This window comes from Siniperca chuatsi, linkage group LG1, assembly GCF_020085105.1.
Source record: "Siniperca chuatsi isolate FFG_IHB_CAS linkage group LG1, ASM2008510v1, whole genome shotgun sequence".
NCBI classification, from domain to species: domain Eukaryota; kingdom Metazoa; phylum Chordata; class Actinopteri; order Centrarchiformes; family Sinipercidae; genus Siniperca; species Siniperca chuatsi.
In genome coordinates this window covers 34,155,213-34,174,240 of record NC_058042.1, presented here as the reverse complement: position 1 = coordinate 34,174,240, position 19,028 = coordinate 34,155,213, and the positions used below count along the sequence as shown (strand labels likewise).

General features: G+C 40.6%; 1 protein-coding gene across 1 annotated transcript in view; it reads right to left on the bottom strand.

Moving 5' to 3' along the window:
• Positions 1 to 1,889: 1,889 nt before the first annotated feature.
• The window catches only part of chsy1 (chondroitin sulfate synthase 1), a 93,860-nt gene continuing 76,721 nt past the window's right edge, over positions 1,890 to 19,028 (bottom strand). Inside the window, exon 3 of the mRNA XM_044189404.1 lies at positions 1,890 to 5,024. Coding sequence (XP_044045339.1) covers positions 3,432 to 5,024 — 1,593 coding nt within the window. The 3' untranslated portion in view covers positions 1,890 to 3,431. The remainder of the gene's footprint in view (positions 5,025 to 19,028) is intronic.

Below are 19,028 nucleotides of genomic sequence, written 5' to 3'. Positions count from 1 at the left end.
CAACCTGTCTCTTAGACCCTATTCCAATTAGCCTGCTTAAAGACGTTTCTCAAGTTCCTTGAGAATGCAGTCGCCAATTAGTTGTGTGACTTTCTAAATAACAATAGTTTATTTGAGGATTTTAAGTCAGGATTTAGAGTGCATCATAGCACAGAGACAGCACTGGTGAAAATTACAAATGACCTTTTAATTGCATCAGACAATGGACTTTTCTCTTCCAGAGACTGGAAAATTCAATTGGCATTAAAGGAACCACACTAAGCTAATCTATCAAATTAATCTCACTTTGTACATGTTAATGGTGAGTCGTCTGTGCACGCCAAAGTTAGTCGCGGTTCCACAAGGTTCTGTGCTTGGACTGATTCTATTCATCAGTTTTCTGGTGTTAAACTCTGACAAAACTTAAGTTATTGTACTTGGCCCCAAACACCTCACACATTATCTAAAGATGTAGTTACTCTAGATGACATTGTCCTGGCCTCCAGCACCACTGTAAGGAACCTCAGAGTTATCTTTGATCAGTATTTATCCTTTAACTCCCACATGAAACAAACTTCAAGGACTGCCTTCTTTCACCTAGGTAACATTGCAAAAATCTGGCACATCCTATCTCAAAATGATGATGAAAAACTATTCCATGCATTTGTTACTTCTAGGCTGGACTATTGCAATTCCTTATTATCAGGCTGCCTGAATAAGTCCCTTAAGACTCTCCAATTGATCCAGAATGCTGCGGCATGTGTACTGACAAGAACTAGGAGAAGAGATCATATTTCTCCAATATTAGCTTCTCTGCACTGGCTCCCTGTAAAATCCAGAATAGAATTTTAAATCCTTCTCCTCACCTACAAAGCTCTTAATGGTCAGGCACCATCGTATCTTAAAAAGCTTATAATACCTTATTACCCCATGAGAACACTGCGCTCCCAAAATGTCAAAAAGTAGAATCGGAGGCAGAGCCTTCAGTTATCAAGCTTCTCTCCTGTGGAATCAGGCCCCAGTTTGAATTTGGGAGGCAGACACCATCTCCACATTTAAGAATAGGCTTAAGACTTTCCTCTATGATAAAGCTTATAATTAGGGCTGGCTTGGGTGAGTCCTGAACCATCCCTTAGTTATGCTGCTATAAGCCTAGACTGCCGGGAGACTTCCCATGATGCACTGAGCTCCTCTGTCCTCCTTTCCCTCTGTATGCATTTTTATCCCATTTCTTACATGTTACTAACTCAACATCTTCTCTCTCCCGTAGTTTTGTGCTTTCTCGTCTCTCTCCTCTCTCCTTCTGTCGCTTTCAGCAGGTATTTCTGCCTCCGGAGCTGCAGAGTCTGGATCTGTGATTCTGGGCCACCTGCTGCCCACGTGTTTCTGCTTGACAACTGCTACTACAATTGTTATTATTAGTCTTATTTCTATTATCATCATTATTATTCCTATTACTATCATTCCTATTATTACTACTTTATTAATATTAATATTACTACTACCATTACATTATTTTTAAATTCTAGGTGGAGAAGAAGATGCTTTATAAATAAAGTTATTAGTCTTTGCAGGCAAAGACTGTTGTGAAATTATTTTTTTCCATGGACTAGTTATAATTGCCAGCACAGGAATGTCCACAAGGCTGGATTACCAACAAGGCAAAGTGGGCAGCTGCTTCAGGCTCCATACCCTCAGGGGCCCTGAAGACCCTTGGTTCACTGTGTCACCATTGTAGATGAATTGCAAATTTTTTGACAGTATGCAACACGTAGGCACAATTAAAAACTTAAATGGCCCTAAAGGCCCTAAGGTGACTTATGCATTTTACCTGTGTCTGTAGTGATCATCCTGGCAGGTGATAATTGAGAATATAACTGAGATGACTGAGAAAAATACCACAAAAGCAGTAGATTTTGATACTCCCCTCCCCCCCACTTTATTTCTTTTTAAATAGAAAACCTTGCCCAGTTGGACAGAGTTGAAAGAACAAAAATTACAAAAAAAGTCAGATAATAAAAAACACTATGATGACAGCACAGTCATTCATGTTACATCAGTCTTAAAATCAGCCAGTCATGTTGTAATACTGAAAGAAGAGCATCAACCCGATGGAGTGCTACAACGTACAGTACATCCATATAAACAACAGAGGCAGTAGCAGGGCAGTGATTCAGGCCTGCCATGAGAAAATGTTCTGCCATCAAACCTATAACACAGGATCAGGCAATCTGGGTTTTCACATCACAGCTCAATGGAATCAGCACTGAAGCCACACCTCTGTAGACTGGGACCAGCCACAACACTTTTTATTTCAACATAAAAGAAAGTAATTTATCAAAAGGGACAGTGATGTGTGACTTGAGCTGGCAAACCAGAGTGCTGCTCCCATTTCAACCCACTGGAATAAAGGCCAGACTGGTTCTCACTTCATCCATCAGAAAGGCCTGGGATAGATAGAGCTTTTGTGTTTATTCTCCATTATACAGCCAGTTTCATGTTTGTGCCTACATAACACCACCCATGCCCACGCGCACACACACACACACACACACACACACACACACACACACACACACACACACACACGATACCTAAAGCAGACTGTGTGCAAAACTCTTTGGTGATAATGAGTTTAAGAAAAGGAACATGAAAAATAACACACTATCCCACAACTAACATGGTTATACAATCTTTCCAATATACATATTTCAACAGTCAGAGAGAGTAGAAAATGGAGCCTGCAAATTCAATAAATTAGACAGCAAAAGATGAATTGCAGATATAAAATCCAGCAGTTGGGTTCACAGAAATTAATAATAAAAGAAAAATACAAAAAATCCTGGAGAAACAGTAACAGTGTTGTGTCATATTACCAAAACCATAAAAGAAAATGGAAGAGAAAACCACTGTAAATCAAAGAAATCAAATAAAATGGCCCTCAGTAATAATTGAGATAGTTGTGACATGAGTTTTTATTGATGAAATGCTGTTTAGAATCAGTCTTTTGTAAACATTCACTATCAAGAGTTGAGTTATGTTTTGAGCACTGCTGGTCGGAGAGTACGTGGACACCAGTCTGTTTTCTGCACACAAGACAAATGGAATATTTAAGGACCACAACGGTGTACTTCACTGAGGTACACATTAATAACCCCTGCCTCCCACTGTCCTGACAGATAACATGTAACAGGCTAGAGAAGCCTCAGGCCCCTGCTGTAATCAGGCTCACACAAGAATATTGGTCAATATTCCTTCCATCATTAATCAAAACATGTACTTCCATACTAGAACCCAGACTATGTCTATGAATTGTTCATCATTACGTTACTGTATATTTTCTTTTAAAAAAGAGAGACATATTTTCAAAATAGAATTCAGTCTTTAATTTCAGTAAAAAATAAATTAGGTAGTGAAAACACCACTTTTGACAGTCTGCAGCCCAGCTTTTCTCACGCTGTCCTAACTGAGCCGTTATTGCTGGCCAGTCTCCTGAAGCCGTGGTCGTTCTTCTCCAGCCAGAGCTCGGCCAGCTGCTGGGTGGAGCCGTGTGACGAGGCTTTGGAGCCCAGGCACATCTTATATTGCTTTGCCTCAAGGTTAGGGTCACATATGACAGGGTGGTGGACATGCACTATCCCCATGTCTGTGCTTCTAAACAACTTAATCCCTGACTGGACAAATTTATTAAAAAGGTCCACGTCCTCCAATCCCCACCCCTGTATGGAGGTATCAAAGCCTCCAGCTCGGATCAAATCTCCCTTGTAGACACAGACGATCCCAAAGCCGTAGTTCCTCCACAGGCCTGTCTTGGAGGTGAAGACGTAGTGGTTGTTGCTAGGTATCTTCCCAGCGTACACAACCTTGGGGTCATACTGGCTAAAGATGATGGGGAAGTAGGTCTGCTCCCCCAGAGCAGTATTGGTCCGACATCGCTTGAGGAAGTCGCTGGTGAAGAGCAGATCCACGTCACAGTAGAAGAGTAGTGAATCGTTAGAGAAGTGCAAGGAACCCACTTCCAAAGCCAGAGCCCTGGAGAAGGAACCAGCGACAGGCTTTATCTCCATCTCAGCCCGGGGATACTTCATGTGATACTCCCTCATCAGCTCCACCTGCTTGACCCGCTCTGTGTTGTTATCTGTGCTGAAGAGCAGGATCAGCAGCTTGACGTTCTGATTGGGGATCAGACAAACTCGTTCAAAGTTGGCCATGAAGCGCACAAAGATGTCATAGCGTCCTGACAGAGGTACCAAGATGTTGACTTTCTTCTCTTTTGGTTTCCTCTGGTCCTGGCCAGACGCAGCCAACTTGAAGGGAACCAGCATCTTGAGGGAGTTAGACAGAAATGAGAGGGAGTCTGACTCCTTGTTGATGTGGCTGGCTAGAGCTCTGGCATCCATCTCCTCCTCCTCTCTGAACTGGATCTGGCTGAAGGTCTGCTGCAGGTAGGCGTGCCTCCTCACAGGAACTGTCATTGTCTTTCCTTTGTGCTTTTTGTATAGCAGCAGCAGATCCAGCACATACTCTGCCCCGTATAAGGGATTTACCCTCCGGTAGCCGTACTGAATTTCTTTGAAATCAATGACCCGCCCCCGTGTCTTGGCATTGGCGTTGATCATCTCCATCACTTGCATGATAATGTCATCCAGGGCTTGCCTCTGGGAGGAATCCATCCCACGGCGGGGTGGCTGACCATCAGATGATGAGAACAGGTACTTCCCTGTCAGAAACTCCCACTCCAGGACTTCCTCTCTCTGGTGTGGGTGGAAGCGCATAAATGAGGGTGGCATGCCGAGCTGGAGGTCCTCTCGGCTGGGCTCAGCCGCTCCGTAGCGCCCCATCTGGACGATCTCCCGGTGGAGCTGAATGGTTCGGTGGCGCAGGTCTGCTATCTTGCGGCTGAGCATATAGCTGTGTAGGCGATACTGGTAGGGAGGGTTCTTGTTGGGGTGGAGGGTGATGGCTCGATGGATCTTGCTGTTATGGAGATCTCGTATGTAGCCCTTCTTATTTGGTTCATAGTTCTCATAGAAGAGCTGCTGCATCTGTGGAAACAGGAGATGGATTGGTGTTAGTGCCACAGGCCATGTACATTTGGAACACTGCATGTTCATTGTTACACATGCACATTCAAATACAAAAACAAATCATTTTTGCCATGTCTGCCCTTAGGCACACAGTTTACTTTGAAGGTACAGGGATGACCTGCAATTTTTGTACCAGCTGCACTCAGACCCATGATGTTGCAAGAATGTGATAAGCACCTTGCTGTAAGTACCAGTCTGCTGAGCTACAGGGTTTCTAGAAACGTTCCATAAAGTGTTTCTACAGGATTTGGGCGACCCACCCAGACAGTTTTCACTATACTTAGACACTTTTTTTTTCTTAAAAAAAAGAAAAAAAGAATTTTGCTTTTATCAAATATATCATTTCATTTTGTTTCAGGGCCGACTAGTATGATTTCAGTTTTGTTCTCATTTAAATATAAGAAATTATCGCTCATCCATTTATTTATTGCCAAAAGACAAGTAGTAATGGAGTTTATAGCTGTAGCATCATTTGGTTCAGCAGACAGAAATGTATGCACCATGTCATGTGGAACCATATCATCCACATAACTATGGAAACATACATTGTGCACTCTAATGATGTCACCAAGAGGCAGTATGTATAGTGAGAATATTCAATTCAATTCAATTTTATTTATATAGCGCCAATTCATAACAGAAGTTATCTCATTGCGCTTTTCCTATAGAGCAGGTCTAGACCGTACTCTAATAATATTAATTACAGAGACCCAACAAATCCCACCATGAGCAAGCATTTGGCGACAGTGGCAAGGAAAGACTTCCTTTAAGAGGGCAGAAACCTTGGACAGAACCAGACTCAATGGTGGGCGGCCATCCATCCAATGGACCAAGGCAGCTCCCTTGTGCAACCCCATAACAGATGTCATGTTTCTCAGACACATGATCTCCAAGACATGACATAAAACTTCCTCCCTTTGATGTATGTTTTGAACCAGTTTAACACACAGTCAAAAAAGACCAACCAACCTTTCAAGACGATTGATGTCATGGTCAATCGTATCAAACACTGTGCTTAGGTCTAAGAGGGCAAGAATTGAGACCTCTTTTCATCAAATTTTAGTCTGAGGTCACCGATTATTTTAGTAAGAGCAGTTTCAGTGCTGTGGTTAAGTTCTAAAGCCTGATTGAAATTCCTCCAGGATATTGTTTTCTTTAAGAAAGGAGTTTATTTGCACTGAAACTATCTTTTCAAGTATCTTACTAATGAATGGAAGGTTGGATATCGGCCTGTAGCTGCTCAGTGCATTACATCAGCAGCAATAATGGCTCTAAATTAAGTTATTTTGTTATTGAAGAACAATGCAAGTTCTTCACATTTTGATGCAGAGAACTGCTGATGGGTGGGGGCAGTGTTGAGTAGCTGGTCAATAGTGGAGAATAATATTCTAGAGTTTCCAGCATTCTCTGTAATAATCTTGGAAAAGTAATCCTTTCTTGCCAGACGTATTACTTTGTTATAAACAGTCATGGCTTCTTTGTATATATTACACTGAACTGTGAGCCTAGTTTTCCTCCATTTTCTTTTAGCTGCTCGGCAGATTATCTTAATCTCATTAACACAGTTATTGTTTAACCATGGCGCGATTCTGTCAATCGACCTCTTTTTAACCTTTAGTGGAGCAACAGTATTGCAGATGACAAGGTGTTTCAAGCATTTTCAACCATGTCATTTAAAGAGCAGTCATAGCTGTATGGCTCAAATTATCTCATAATATTAGAAAACTTTGCTTCAGCCTTGCCATCTAGGAATCTCTTTGGAACCAAAAATTCCCTTTTAGTTTTAGTTAAGATTAGTTTGGCATCAAAAAACACATGGTGGTCAGAAATAGGTAATTCTAATACTGAAACATTGTCAATGTTTAACCCTGTTGTTATTACCGAGTATAGAATGTTACCAAGCTGATGAGTGGCTTAATTTACATGTTGGGTAAGATCAAAGCTGTCCAGAAAATTCACAAGCTGCACAGCTTTGGAATCATTCTTTTTGTTGATATGAATATTCAGGTCTCCATTCAGGATTAAGCTATCATATCTAGTGATACCAAGGGAGATCAGCTCTGAGAATTCCTGCAGAAACAGCGTTGAATATCTTGGTGAATATTAGAGAAATATATTACTATATCATTAATATATGATTGATTTTCCTCATTTCCACATTTTTGCATTTGTATGATTAATATTATAGGTTATCGTACTAGTATCGGCTACAACAAACAGATAATTATCGGTTATAGTTATTGGCCCTGAAATTCCATATCTAATCTCTAATCTAAACTCTTGCATAAAGCAGGTTTAAGTGCATGTAAACACACTGAATGTAAACCAATAGTAATACTCTTTGTCCTGTATTCTGCTGATGCAAACTCCAAATTAAGGGCCTCAAGGACTGTACAGCACTGTCCACTCAGTCCACTGCTGACAACAAGTAAGTGAGTGAGCGTTTACTGCAGATCTGTTGGCGCTTTACAAACCTACTGTTGCTCAAATCGCAGGAGGCTTAAAGTGTAAACACTAGGACATCTGTTTTGGAGCCGCTGGCAGGATCTCAACCGTGGTCAAGAAGGCAGGGTTTGTGTCATTGCCTCCCAATGAAGGGAGCATCAGAACGGCTACAACCCCCAGAAAGTCTAATTTGAAAATGGGTCTGGAATGTAGCCACAAGCCTGATCTCCATGGAAAGGCCATAAAGAGAATAAGACAGGCGTGAAAGCTATGGAAAGTGATACCTGAAGCTGAATACGATCACAGGAACTGTGAGTAACTCTTTGCTTTTCCATGGCTTTAGCCTGCATTCCTCTGCACCTAAGACAGGGAAGACTGCCAATCAAAATACACTTGTAACCTTGCCATTAAAGGAAGTCTTGAGCCTAACTGCACCTTCAGAGGTGAAGGGTCAACTTTTATACCTGAAACCAGGCCATTACATGTGCAAATACTAATTCATGTGTAGTATTCCTTCAAACAGAAAACACTGCCTGCAGTTTTAAGTAGAGACCCTTTCAGACAAGGAGTTCGTAACATGTTTGGCTGCATCTATCTGTTAAAGTGATGGCTTTTGTCATTCAGACACACAGTAGGTGACTTTTCCGTTAATGTTCCTCAGGGCTTTGTGACTGGATTTTACGGAAAGAGCTGCGCGCTCACGCAATATTTGGCACCTGGTGCGCAAGAGGGAGTGGGGTGCAGTGAGAGAGAGAAAGAGAGAGAGAGTTAAAAGTATTATAGTGATAGCGAGGCAGAAGACTGTTTTCTGTTTGTGAGAGATGGATTTTCTTATTTTTAACGATGGTCGTGAGTTTGTGGGAAGTTAACCCACACTTCTTATATTGAATCCACCAATACATTTTTACATCAATTTCATCATTTAACGTTATTAGATAGTGAATTCTGCTGCTTGTTTTATAATATCCGACTGTGCACAAACACTGAATGAAAGGATGTTAAGTTGGGAATCTTGTTTAATTCCTGTTTGCTCACATGCTGTATGTAAAGCGTTTTGCTGGATATTCATGTCCGAAGATGATCTTAAGGATCGGTATCAGGACTGATCTCGGCATATTTTAATGGATCGGTATCGGTATAAATAAAGCCGATTCAAATTTTATCCTTTCTTTACTGAACTCTACTTTTCTCCATCTCAGCCTGCTAGTGTTGCAGCCGGTGTTATGCTGAGCATGCCCCTCGCAGGAGCGCCCACAGCTAAAGTGAAAACTACCCTACATTGTAATGATTTCTAAGGCAAAGTACTGTTTACGATATAGTCTTCTTTGTCGGGTTCACCAGTGATGATAAATGATCTGAAGTCTATGGTTTATCAACATTTAGAGCAGAGGTTTTCAAAGTGGGAGGTGGGAAACAGGAAACAGTTTCAGGGGAGGCTCAATGGAATGGAAAAACTATTACATTAGTTATCAAAAGGAGATCACATAGAAAAGCCTAAATGTGTGTGAAATGGTTAAAGACATACAGACATTCAGAGATACAGTAGTTTTGGGCTGAAGTTATGCCAAACAGCAATATTAGGCTATCTTGGCTCAATTGTTGAGTGTCTGTGGGATCAAATAACATAATCATGATTCCATAGGAATCCAGGAATTGAGCGAAACTAAGCAAGTAAACTTGGGTGGGATTAATCTCTCAATATTTCTAAAGGCGTTCTATATCGATGTGTTTTTAAGCTTAGCATTTTAGACAGCTATACTAAAATACTTATTCTATAAATGAGGTTATTAAATTCATGTTGGGTGTCAAATTCACTTTCAAGAAAAAGTTGATCAAATAAAGTATTTGCTGATAACACCATTTGATTCCTATCACAGTTTGATTTGAAGTGTCCTTACTCAGTGTTAAGAGCTGAATGCATTATGCATTAAGAAACTTAAAAGAAGGATGCATTATTTGGCAGAGCTGATTTTAGAGCTGCAGAGATTTGCATCTCATTATTTCAGCCAAGATGAGTTACATGTATGAAATTCTCACTGTCAAGCCGAAACTGTTAAAACCATTTGACTCCTGGGGTCTCTAGAGACAAAGATAAGGTTTAAGGTAAAAAAAAAAAAAAAAAGAGAGATGCAAATTTTGGTAGCTCTAAAATCAGCTCTGGCGAATAATACTTCCTCCCCTTATATTTCTCTAGAGAAAGCAGTAAGGAGAGCAGAGAAAAGACAGCATTTCACATATGAGAGTGAAAATTAGTGTGTGAATGTGAAAATGATTTGGTTTGATATGCTGATCCGACGGTAACAAATCTGTTATATTAAAATCTCTCAAACGTTAATTCCGTAAGTTAAGTTGATGGCTGGCCAAAATAAAACTTGGCTGTTGCTGGGTTTGGGTGCTCTCTACAAGTCGGTGTCTGTACTCTGATGCTTCTTTTATCTCAAACAATCTTTAGCACTCTGTAACACTGCTGTACAACAGCGAGTGGACGAGTGATTTAATTTAAGTTTATCAACTTTATAGCTTTGAACCAGGTCCGTCAGTATTTGGATCAAGCAACTTGTGAAAAATATGGTGTCAGATTTAGAAGGCTACACATTTTATTTCAATGTGTCAAATGCCTATTTAAATCAACATTTAGGTAAATAAAAGTCAGACTGGACTCGATATTGGCGATACCCAATGTTAAAAGGACTCAGATTGGGATTTGGGCCAAAAAAGCTGATTGGGGCATCCCTGATATTCATCCATGTACGAGGGCTTTTTTTAACTTCTTTTGACCCGTATGCACCACAAGGGGAAAATAGTTTGTATACTGATCTAATTTGAGAAGAAATTCTCAAAAACTTAAAATTGGCTCTTTCACAGTGTGTTCTAGTTTATTAAATTTATTTATTTAGCTGTAGGGGTCATTCTTACATTTCTGCCATATACCTTTGTCTGTATTTGTTTTATTCGTGGGAAAAAATTTGAAGTTGTACAACAAACTGAGTAGTTTTCCTCCCTTCCCCACAGTATTTTCCAGGGTAGTTCAGTTGATAGTGATGCTGGTGGAGAGCTCTGTGCCGGCTCAGACTGTATCCAGCAGGGTAACACCAGTGGTCATCAGCTGACAGATAATTGGTCAGGATGTTTATGTCTCTCTCCTGCGGCTTCACCATCATTAGCACCCTTCCTAATTACATGACCTCCACTTTTGTGGTCACTGTTGCAACATATGACTCATCAGTGTGATTTCTTCACAGTCATTAACCTCACAACATCCCTGTCCCAAGTACTTAGAATGGGTCTCTAACAAAGGCAAGACGGTAAGTCACAAGTTATTGCTGGGAGCTGAAGCCTTGAGTGCTTCATAACACAGCTGTTACATAGCTCTGGGAGCTGATGATAAGCGGAAGCACTGCTCTAAGATGTCAACCCGAATACTGAACTCATTTCAAAATATAGCCGCAAGCGGCAATGGGCAGGTTCAGTCCTTTTTTCGCTCAACGGAAGGAAGCAGCTAGACCGGCCAAAATTAAAGCCACAGGAAGCAACAAGTGGGTTTCAGGCTTCACAAAGCCGAGCAAAGTCACTTCAGCTTGTATAATTCTGTTTGAAAGAAGGAGTGAGACCAATCACACACTTGTTCTATCATCACATAGCCTGTAGCATTTCAATTATTGTTCAAAGTGTCACCATTCTTCCACCTTTATCGGATTTCAATGAAACTCGGTGTATATGTTCAGGAGATAGCGTGGGATATCTACGGTAAGTTTAATCAGGATTGCTCAAAGGCATCTTGAGTTATGGACATATACTACTTTTCCAAAATTGCATTTTTGAGCTTTAATTACACAGCACCATGAAAAAACCACCATGTAATAATAATAAAATAATAAGCCGATAATAATACCACTTTTGCGGTTTGAACCCTAATAATGCCACCAGTAGTCAGCTCTGATTTGATGTGCTGATGTGTTGCGGTAAGGGTATTGTCTCATTTCCGGTCACTGGTGTTTGTGTGTTACTAGTAGCATATTTTTGCTGCTCTAGCTCATCACAGTTAATTTTGTTAGATTCTTCAATATAGTGACTATAGTATCTGCTATACATTTAAAAGTAAACTAGTTCTGCTCAAGCCATAATAGCTCTCTCCTTCTTTTAGCGACTTTCTCAGTTTACACGCTATTCAGTTTCTTTAGCTTAGAAGCTAGCGATAGCTTCTCTCTCTCTTTCTGCCTCTCCTGCTCTCTCTTGCTTGGTATGTCAGATGTTTAACTATTCCTCTGCCTCCTTTAGGGATAATGGTACATGTAATAAATGTAGTTTATTTGTAGCATTGGAGGCAAGGCTTAGTGAATTGGAAACGCGGTTCCGCACCATGGGAACTCAATTACTAGCTGCAGTAGTTAGCCAGCCCACAGTAGCCGGTGCAGACCGACCAGAGGTAGCTCCTGTTAGCCATCACCCCGGCAGCTCCCGACCAGCCAGGTAACCAGGGAGGCTGGGTGACTGTCCGAAGGAAGCATAGCCCTAAGCAGAAGCCCATGGTTTACCACAAAGCTGTTTACGTTTCGAACAAGTTCTCCCCACTAAGCGACATACCTGCAGAGAAACCAACTCTGATTACTGGCAGCTCCATTTTGAGAAATGTGAAGTTAGCAACACCAGCAACCATAGTCAAATGTATTCCTGGGGCCAGAGCGGGTGATGTTGAATCCTATTTAAAAATGCTGACTAAGGATGAATGTAAATACAGTAAGAGTGTTATTCACGCTGGCGGAAAACGACTTCCGATTACGCCAATTAAAGGTCATTAAAGTTAAAGTTGAGTCGTTGTGTACATATGCAAAGACAATGTCGGACTCTGTAGTTTTCTCTGGGCCCCTGCCAAACCTGACCAGTGATGACATGTTTAGCCGCATATCTTCATTCCACCGCTGCTGGCTGTCAAGGTGGTGTCCAGCAAACAATGTGGGCTTTGGAGATAAATGCCTGACTTTCTGGGGATGACATGGTCTGATTAGAAGAAACGGCATTCATCCCACTTTGGATGGAGCAGCTCTCATATCTAGAAATCTAGAGTTTATTAGTGGACCTAAACCATGACAACTCACAGTTGAGACCAGGAGGCAGAGTTGCAGTCTTACATGCTTCTCTAAGCTTCCAGTGCAGTTACCCACCCAAAACTCCTTAGTGATGGTGTCTGGCCTTCGATCACTTAAATTTATACAATCAAAAGTTAAAAGAAGAGGAGTTATACATAAAAACCTAAACAAAAATGCTGAAATAGCACAACAAAAATATTAAATAATGTGGATTCTTAAACATAAGATTTCTGTCATCTAAAGCTGTACTAGTGAACGATTTAATATCAGAGTATTATTGATTTATTTTGTCTTACTGAAACCTGGTTGGGTCATGAAGAATATGTTAGCCTAAATGAATCCACTCTGCCCAGTCATATTAATGCTCACATTCCTCGAGGCACCGGCCGAGGTTCTACCTTGTTCTGGTATATGGCATTGAAATTGAACATTTAATAGTCTTTCCATAGAATCCTTCATTATCGGACCATTATTTAATAACTTTTGAACTCCTATTACTGGACTACATGCCATTAGGCAAAAACTCCTTCTCTAGATGTCTATCTGATAGTGCTGCAGCTAAATTTAAGGAAGTGATCCCATCTGCATTTAATTCGGTGCTATGTATCAATTTAACAGAGGGACTCCTATGCTAATTTCAAACCTGATATATACAGTAGTTTGACTGCATTGCTCCTATTGACCTTCTTCAACTAACTTCAATGATTAATTCATCTAAGACATCAACCTGTCTCTTAGACCCCATTCCAACTAGGCTGCTTAAAGAAGTTTTACCCTTAGTTAGTACTCTTTGTAAAAAGCCCATTCTTGATCCAGGGGTTTCAGCCAACTATAGACCTATATCTAACCTTCCCTTCCTCTCTAAGATCCTTGAGAAAGTAGTCGCCAATCAGTTGTGTGACTTTCTAAATAACAATAGTTTAATTGAGGATTTTCAGTCAGGATTTAGAGTGCATAATAGCACAGAGACAGCACTGGTGAAAATACAATTTTTACAAAATACAAATGCCCTTTTAATTGCATCAGACAATGGACTTGTTTCTGTACTTGTCTTGTCAGATCTTAGTGCTGAATTCGACACCATTGACCATCACATCCTATTACAGAGACTGGAACATTCAATTGGCATTAAAGGAACCGCACCAAGCTGGTTTAAATCCTATCTATCAGATCGATCTCACTTTATACATGTTAACGGTAGTCATGGTTCCACAAGGTTCTGTGCTTGGAACGATTCTATTCACCTTATATTTGCTTCCTTTAGGCAATATTATTAGGAAACATTCTATAAACATTCATTGTTATGCGGATGATACCCAATTATATCTAGCGATCAAGCCAGATAAAACTAACCAGTTAGCTAAAATTCAAGCATAAAAACCTGGATGATCTGCAATTTTCTGATGTTAAACTCAGACAAAACTGAAGTTATTGTACTTGGCCCCAAACACCTCCAAGACACATTATATAAAAATATAGTTGCTCTAGATGGCATTGCCTTGGCCTCCCACACCACCGTAAGGAACCTTGGAGTTATCTTTGATCAGGATATATCCCCACATGAAACAAACTTCAAGGACTGCCTTCTTTCACCTATGTAACATTGCAAAGATCAGGCACATCCTGTCTCAAAATGATGGTGAAAAACTAGTCCATGCATTTGTTACTTCTAGGCTGGACTACTGCAATTCCTTATTATCAGGCAGCCCGAATAAGTCCCTTAAGACTCTCCAATTGATCCAGAATGCTGTGGCACATGTACTGACAAGAACTAGGAAAAGAGATCATATTTCTCCAATATTGGCTTCTCTGCACTGGCTCCCTGTAAAATCCAGAATAGAATTTTAAATCCTTCTCCTCACCTACAAAGCTCTTAATGGTCAGGCACCGTTGTATCTTAAAGAGCTCATAATACCTTATTACCCCATTAGAACACTGCGCTCCCAGAATGCAGGATTACTTGTGGTTCCTAGAATCTCCAAAAGTAGAATGGGAGGCAGAGCCTTCAGTTATCAAGCTCCTCTCCTGTGGAATCAGATCCCAGTTTGGGTTCGGGAGGCAGACACCATCTCCACATTTAAGAGTAGGCTTAACACTTTCCTCTTTGATAAAGCTTATAGTTAGGGCTGGCTTGGGTGAGTCCTGAACCATCCCTTAGTTATGCTGCTATAGGCCTAGACTGCCAGGAGACTTTCCATGATGCACCTCTTTCCTCTCTCCTCCTCTCCCTCTGTATGCAATTTAATCCCATTTCTGCATGTTACTAACTCGACATCTTCTCTCTCCCGTAGTTTTGTGCTTTCTCGTCTCTCTCCTCTCTCCTTCTGTCACTTTCAGCAGGTATTTCTTCCTCCGGAGCTGCAGAGACTGGATCTTTGGTTGTGGTCCACCTTATTCCTATGACTATCATTCTTCTTATTATTATTACTTTATTAATATTACCACTACCATTACATTATTACTATTTTAAAATTCTAGGTGGAATTTGCATTGTGCTTCCCTCTCCCCACTTCTCTCTCTCTCTCTCTCTCACCATTGAGTGTAGTTCTGCCCAAGGTTTCTGCCTGTTAAAAGGAAGTTTTTTCTTGCCACTGTCGCCAAGTGCTTGCTCATGGTGGGATTTGTTGGGTCTCTGTAAATAATATTATAAAGAGTATGGTCTAGACCCGCTCTATAGGAAAGGTGCAATGAGATAACTTTTGTTATGAATTGGTGCTAAATAAATAAAATTGAATTGAATATTAATAATAATAATGATAATAATATTAATAATAATTAACCAGCACAAACTCAATAGGGTTCTACTGCTTTGTGGTTTGAATCCTAATAAGCACTGCAACATTATTAGACCCAACCATAGAAAGGGTCAGGAAAGGTTTGTCCTTTACATTGAATCCTCAGACAGTAGGGCTGTCACTTTTTATTTGAAATTCTAACATTTGCTCGAATGTGGGGGAAAAAAATTGAATATTTGACCTGTTCGAATTCAAAATGTACTGTCTATATGCGCAACAGAACGTTTGAAGTAGTTTGCCTCGTGGTCCAGCAGAGGGCGTTCCTCAAATTCACTATCAGCTTTACCTATTGCATGTCCTATTGACCTATCATTAAACTAAGCTAATAAAAAAAATGTGGAGGAACCGCAACAGGTTATATGATTTCGAATTTCTTTGAAACAATTGCGTGTTAGTTCAAATTTGTTGGAACTTGACTTTTTGAAAAAGTGATAGGCTTATCAGACACTGCAGATCTATGTATTTTTTCAGTATGGTTACACAAACACAATAATCAAAGCAAAGCAAGAGAAACAGTATTATCAAACCAACAACATAGTCAATGACAAAGGACAAAGATATCTGAAGTGGAGGGAGATGCCAAACCAATGAACACAGCCCGAGTCCATGAGAAGGGTCTGTGCTGTGATTACATTAGTGAAATAATACCATTATCCTGCAGGGGTTCCGACCCTAAATAAACACACTGCTACATGCCAGAAGATTGCAAATGCCCTGAAAATATGTTCTCTCCAGAGAATCCCTCTCTAGCCTGGCAAACCTTAAGACTCACTTAAGACTTAAGACTCAGGATTCTTCCTGCTGGAAGAACCCTGAGAAAAGTCTTTATAAACCAACTACACAAGAGACCAAACACCACACATATTAACACAGAGGAAAGATGATCTGTGATTGGTATTGGTTCCCTAAGTCATTCTCCCCACTGTAAATTCCCATTTCAAAGTTTTCTTTTAATGATCTTCTCAATGTTCCTCAAGATAGAAACATAGGAGTCTCCTGGATAATTTAACCATACTATAGGTTTATGTTCCGACCATCAGGTTTATATTTCATCTTCCTTCCTTTAATCATGTTTTTCCCCATCCATTTGGTATTGCAGATGGCTCTAAATACTACCAGTCTCATGCACTGTTAATATGGAGAATGAATCAGAGCTATGGAAAATTCAGAGTGCTTCCTTGTTGCAGTTGGGAATGAAACACGTTGCCACAGTTACTGAATTCATCCCAAAATTGACCCAGAACGTTAAACTATTGAATATTTTAGTGCAACACAAATTGACTGTGTTGCCGCCTCAGGTTTCTACAAAGTCAGCTTGCTGTTAGCAGTGACCACACAACAGAATTTTGAGTTTGCTGATTGGATGTTTCTTTCCAAATGAGTCGTAATTGTTTTCTCTCCTTCATGTTTTAAGTCCACAGACTTGTACTTGATTAGTATTATTGGTAAGGACAGAGCAAAGCTTTACTTTGTAGGTGGGAACAATGTAATGGTAAACTAAGTCTGAAACTTCTATAGCATTGAAAGAGAGTGTTACAAGTTTGGATGGTGACTCAAAAAAGAAATTACATCAGAATTGGAAGAAAAGGCTGGGAGTGGATCTTTATCAGGGGAAGATTTCCCACCACTCAGATGTCTCCAAATGTCATAAAGTGACAGAATCACATTCTAGTCTTAAAGAATGACTGTCACTTTGAATGGACACCGTGTCCAAGTACCATATTAGCTCTGATAAAGTAGCAATTTAATTTAAAAGAGGCACTTTCTTACACATCAAGATCAGTTTTGTCAAGTCTGAGAAATTAACCCCAGATGATGTCATAGTGATGTCATCAGGTTTATCTCAGCTTGGGCTTGGAGACTACACATTTATAACAGAAAGCTTGTGTTATTTGGATTTTGAAAGATGTGGGCATTTACCAGGCAGAGAGGGGCTGATGAAAATATGCTATTGAGTTGCATTATGGTAAATATAGTGATTTTGGAGCGTGACACATTAAGGACTAAAAGTCAGGATATCTCACCCTCCACTGCTTTAATTTTGACCATTCTTTTTCTTAATAATCAACTTCATGGAAGTGCAGCACTAAATTGCTGGAGTACTTCTTTTATCTTAACATTTATGGTTAAAAACTGACATGAATGTCAAGAACAAGTAGTGTTCAGTCAGCTCTTTAAAGCTGAGTTGTAGTGTTAAATGAAGCTCCAGTCACACAGATATCGACTGCATTTCTCTAATCCTCTGTTGTTTTTGTTTCTGTGCCCTAAAAGATGCCAAGCAGGCAAATTGTGATATTGGGCTATATAAATAAAACTGACTTGACTTGACAGCAGAGTAAATGCATGCTAGCAGTCACCCATCAGTACAACAGGCTGTGTGTATGTTTGAATGTACATATGTAGGCTTGTGTGTGTGATGCTGGAAGGCATGGTGCAGCAAGGGGAGTAATGTGCAGGCGGTGGAAGTGAAGCCTGAGGCTCAGTCAGAGCAGTAGGAAAGGCCAGCAGTGAAGCATGGCTGCCGCTTTGGCTGGGTTCAGTCTGCAGGGCAATAGGCAGTGCCTGCCTCTGAGCGGGCCACGTAAATCTAATTGGAGACGGCATTATACTGCTGTGATTGGCTCTTTTGTAAAGAGGATGGTCTGTCCAAACTAATTTCTCAACTCAGGGAAAAGCTTCTCACACCTAAGACAGCTCCACAATAGGTCTGGTGATGTGAGATGTGAGAGGTGGTTGTACCATCAACAGCATCATGACACCAGATGACTTCATCAATATTAGCCATCTAACCTGTGGACTGCTGGTGAGTGAGACTGTACAGAGAACTGTTGATTTAGACTGTTGAGATGAGATCTACACTGGGCTAACTGTGTTTCATCACATCAGAGGTCAAATGTGACTGCCCCTCAACAACTGCTAAAAACCTACAGATTCTTTGTAGTATTTTGATAGACTCTTCATGCATATGTTGATAAGCAGAACTCCAGTATGCCTGTTCTTTTGAGAAATTTCTGGAAAAAAATTGGGCAACCATTTTTACTCCTAGATCAGGGAGCATCGCTTTAGCCCCATTGCAGATTGAATGTTGAAACACATCTTGGTGCCACACACAGAGACTAAGACTGAAAGGGCTGAAAAGGCACCCATTGGCGCGAAAGTTGAGAAAGGTTCAAATGTCCCCTAGCACCAGTGTTGCCAGGTCTGCGGTTTTCCCGCAGAATTGGGCTACTTTTGAAGTGTTGCCACGGATTGAATTTTTTGTCCGCTCGTTGGGTAGAGTTATTTTGCATGCAAATTACATGAATAATATCTATAAAAAAATCCATATTTTAAATGTAATAATTTATTTTTACCAAATCTTACCAAACAAACTCCAGATAAGCACGTACGCACTTGGATGGACATGGGACACATCACGCCCCCCCCCCCACACACACACACAGACACAGACACACACACACACACACACACACACACACACACACACACACACACACAACGTGCTTAACATGCTCTCCACCCGCTGCCCATTCATGTTGTCCTGGCAGGGAGGAAGAGGGGAAATGGAAGAGAAAGCAAAAAACATCCATGGAAGAGAAAAAGCAACAGGCTGGTCAGTGCGTCAGTGAATTGGT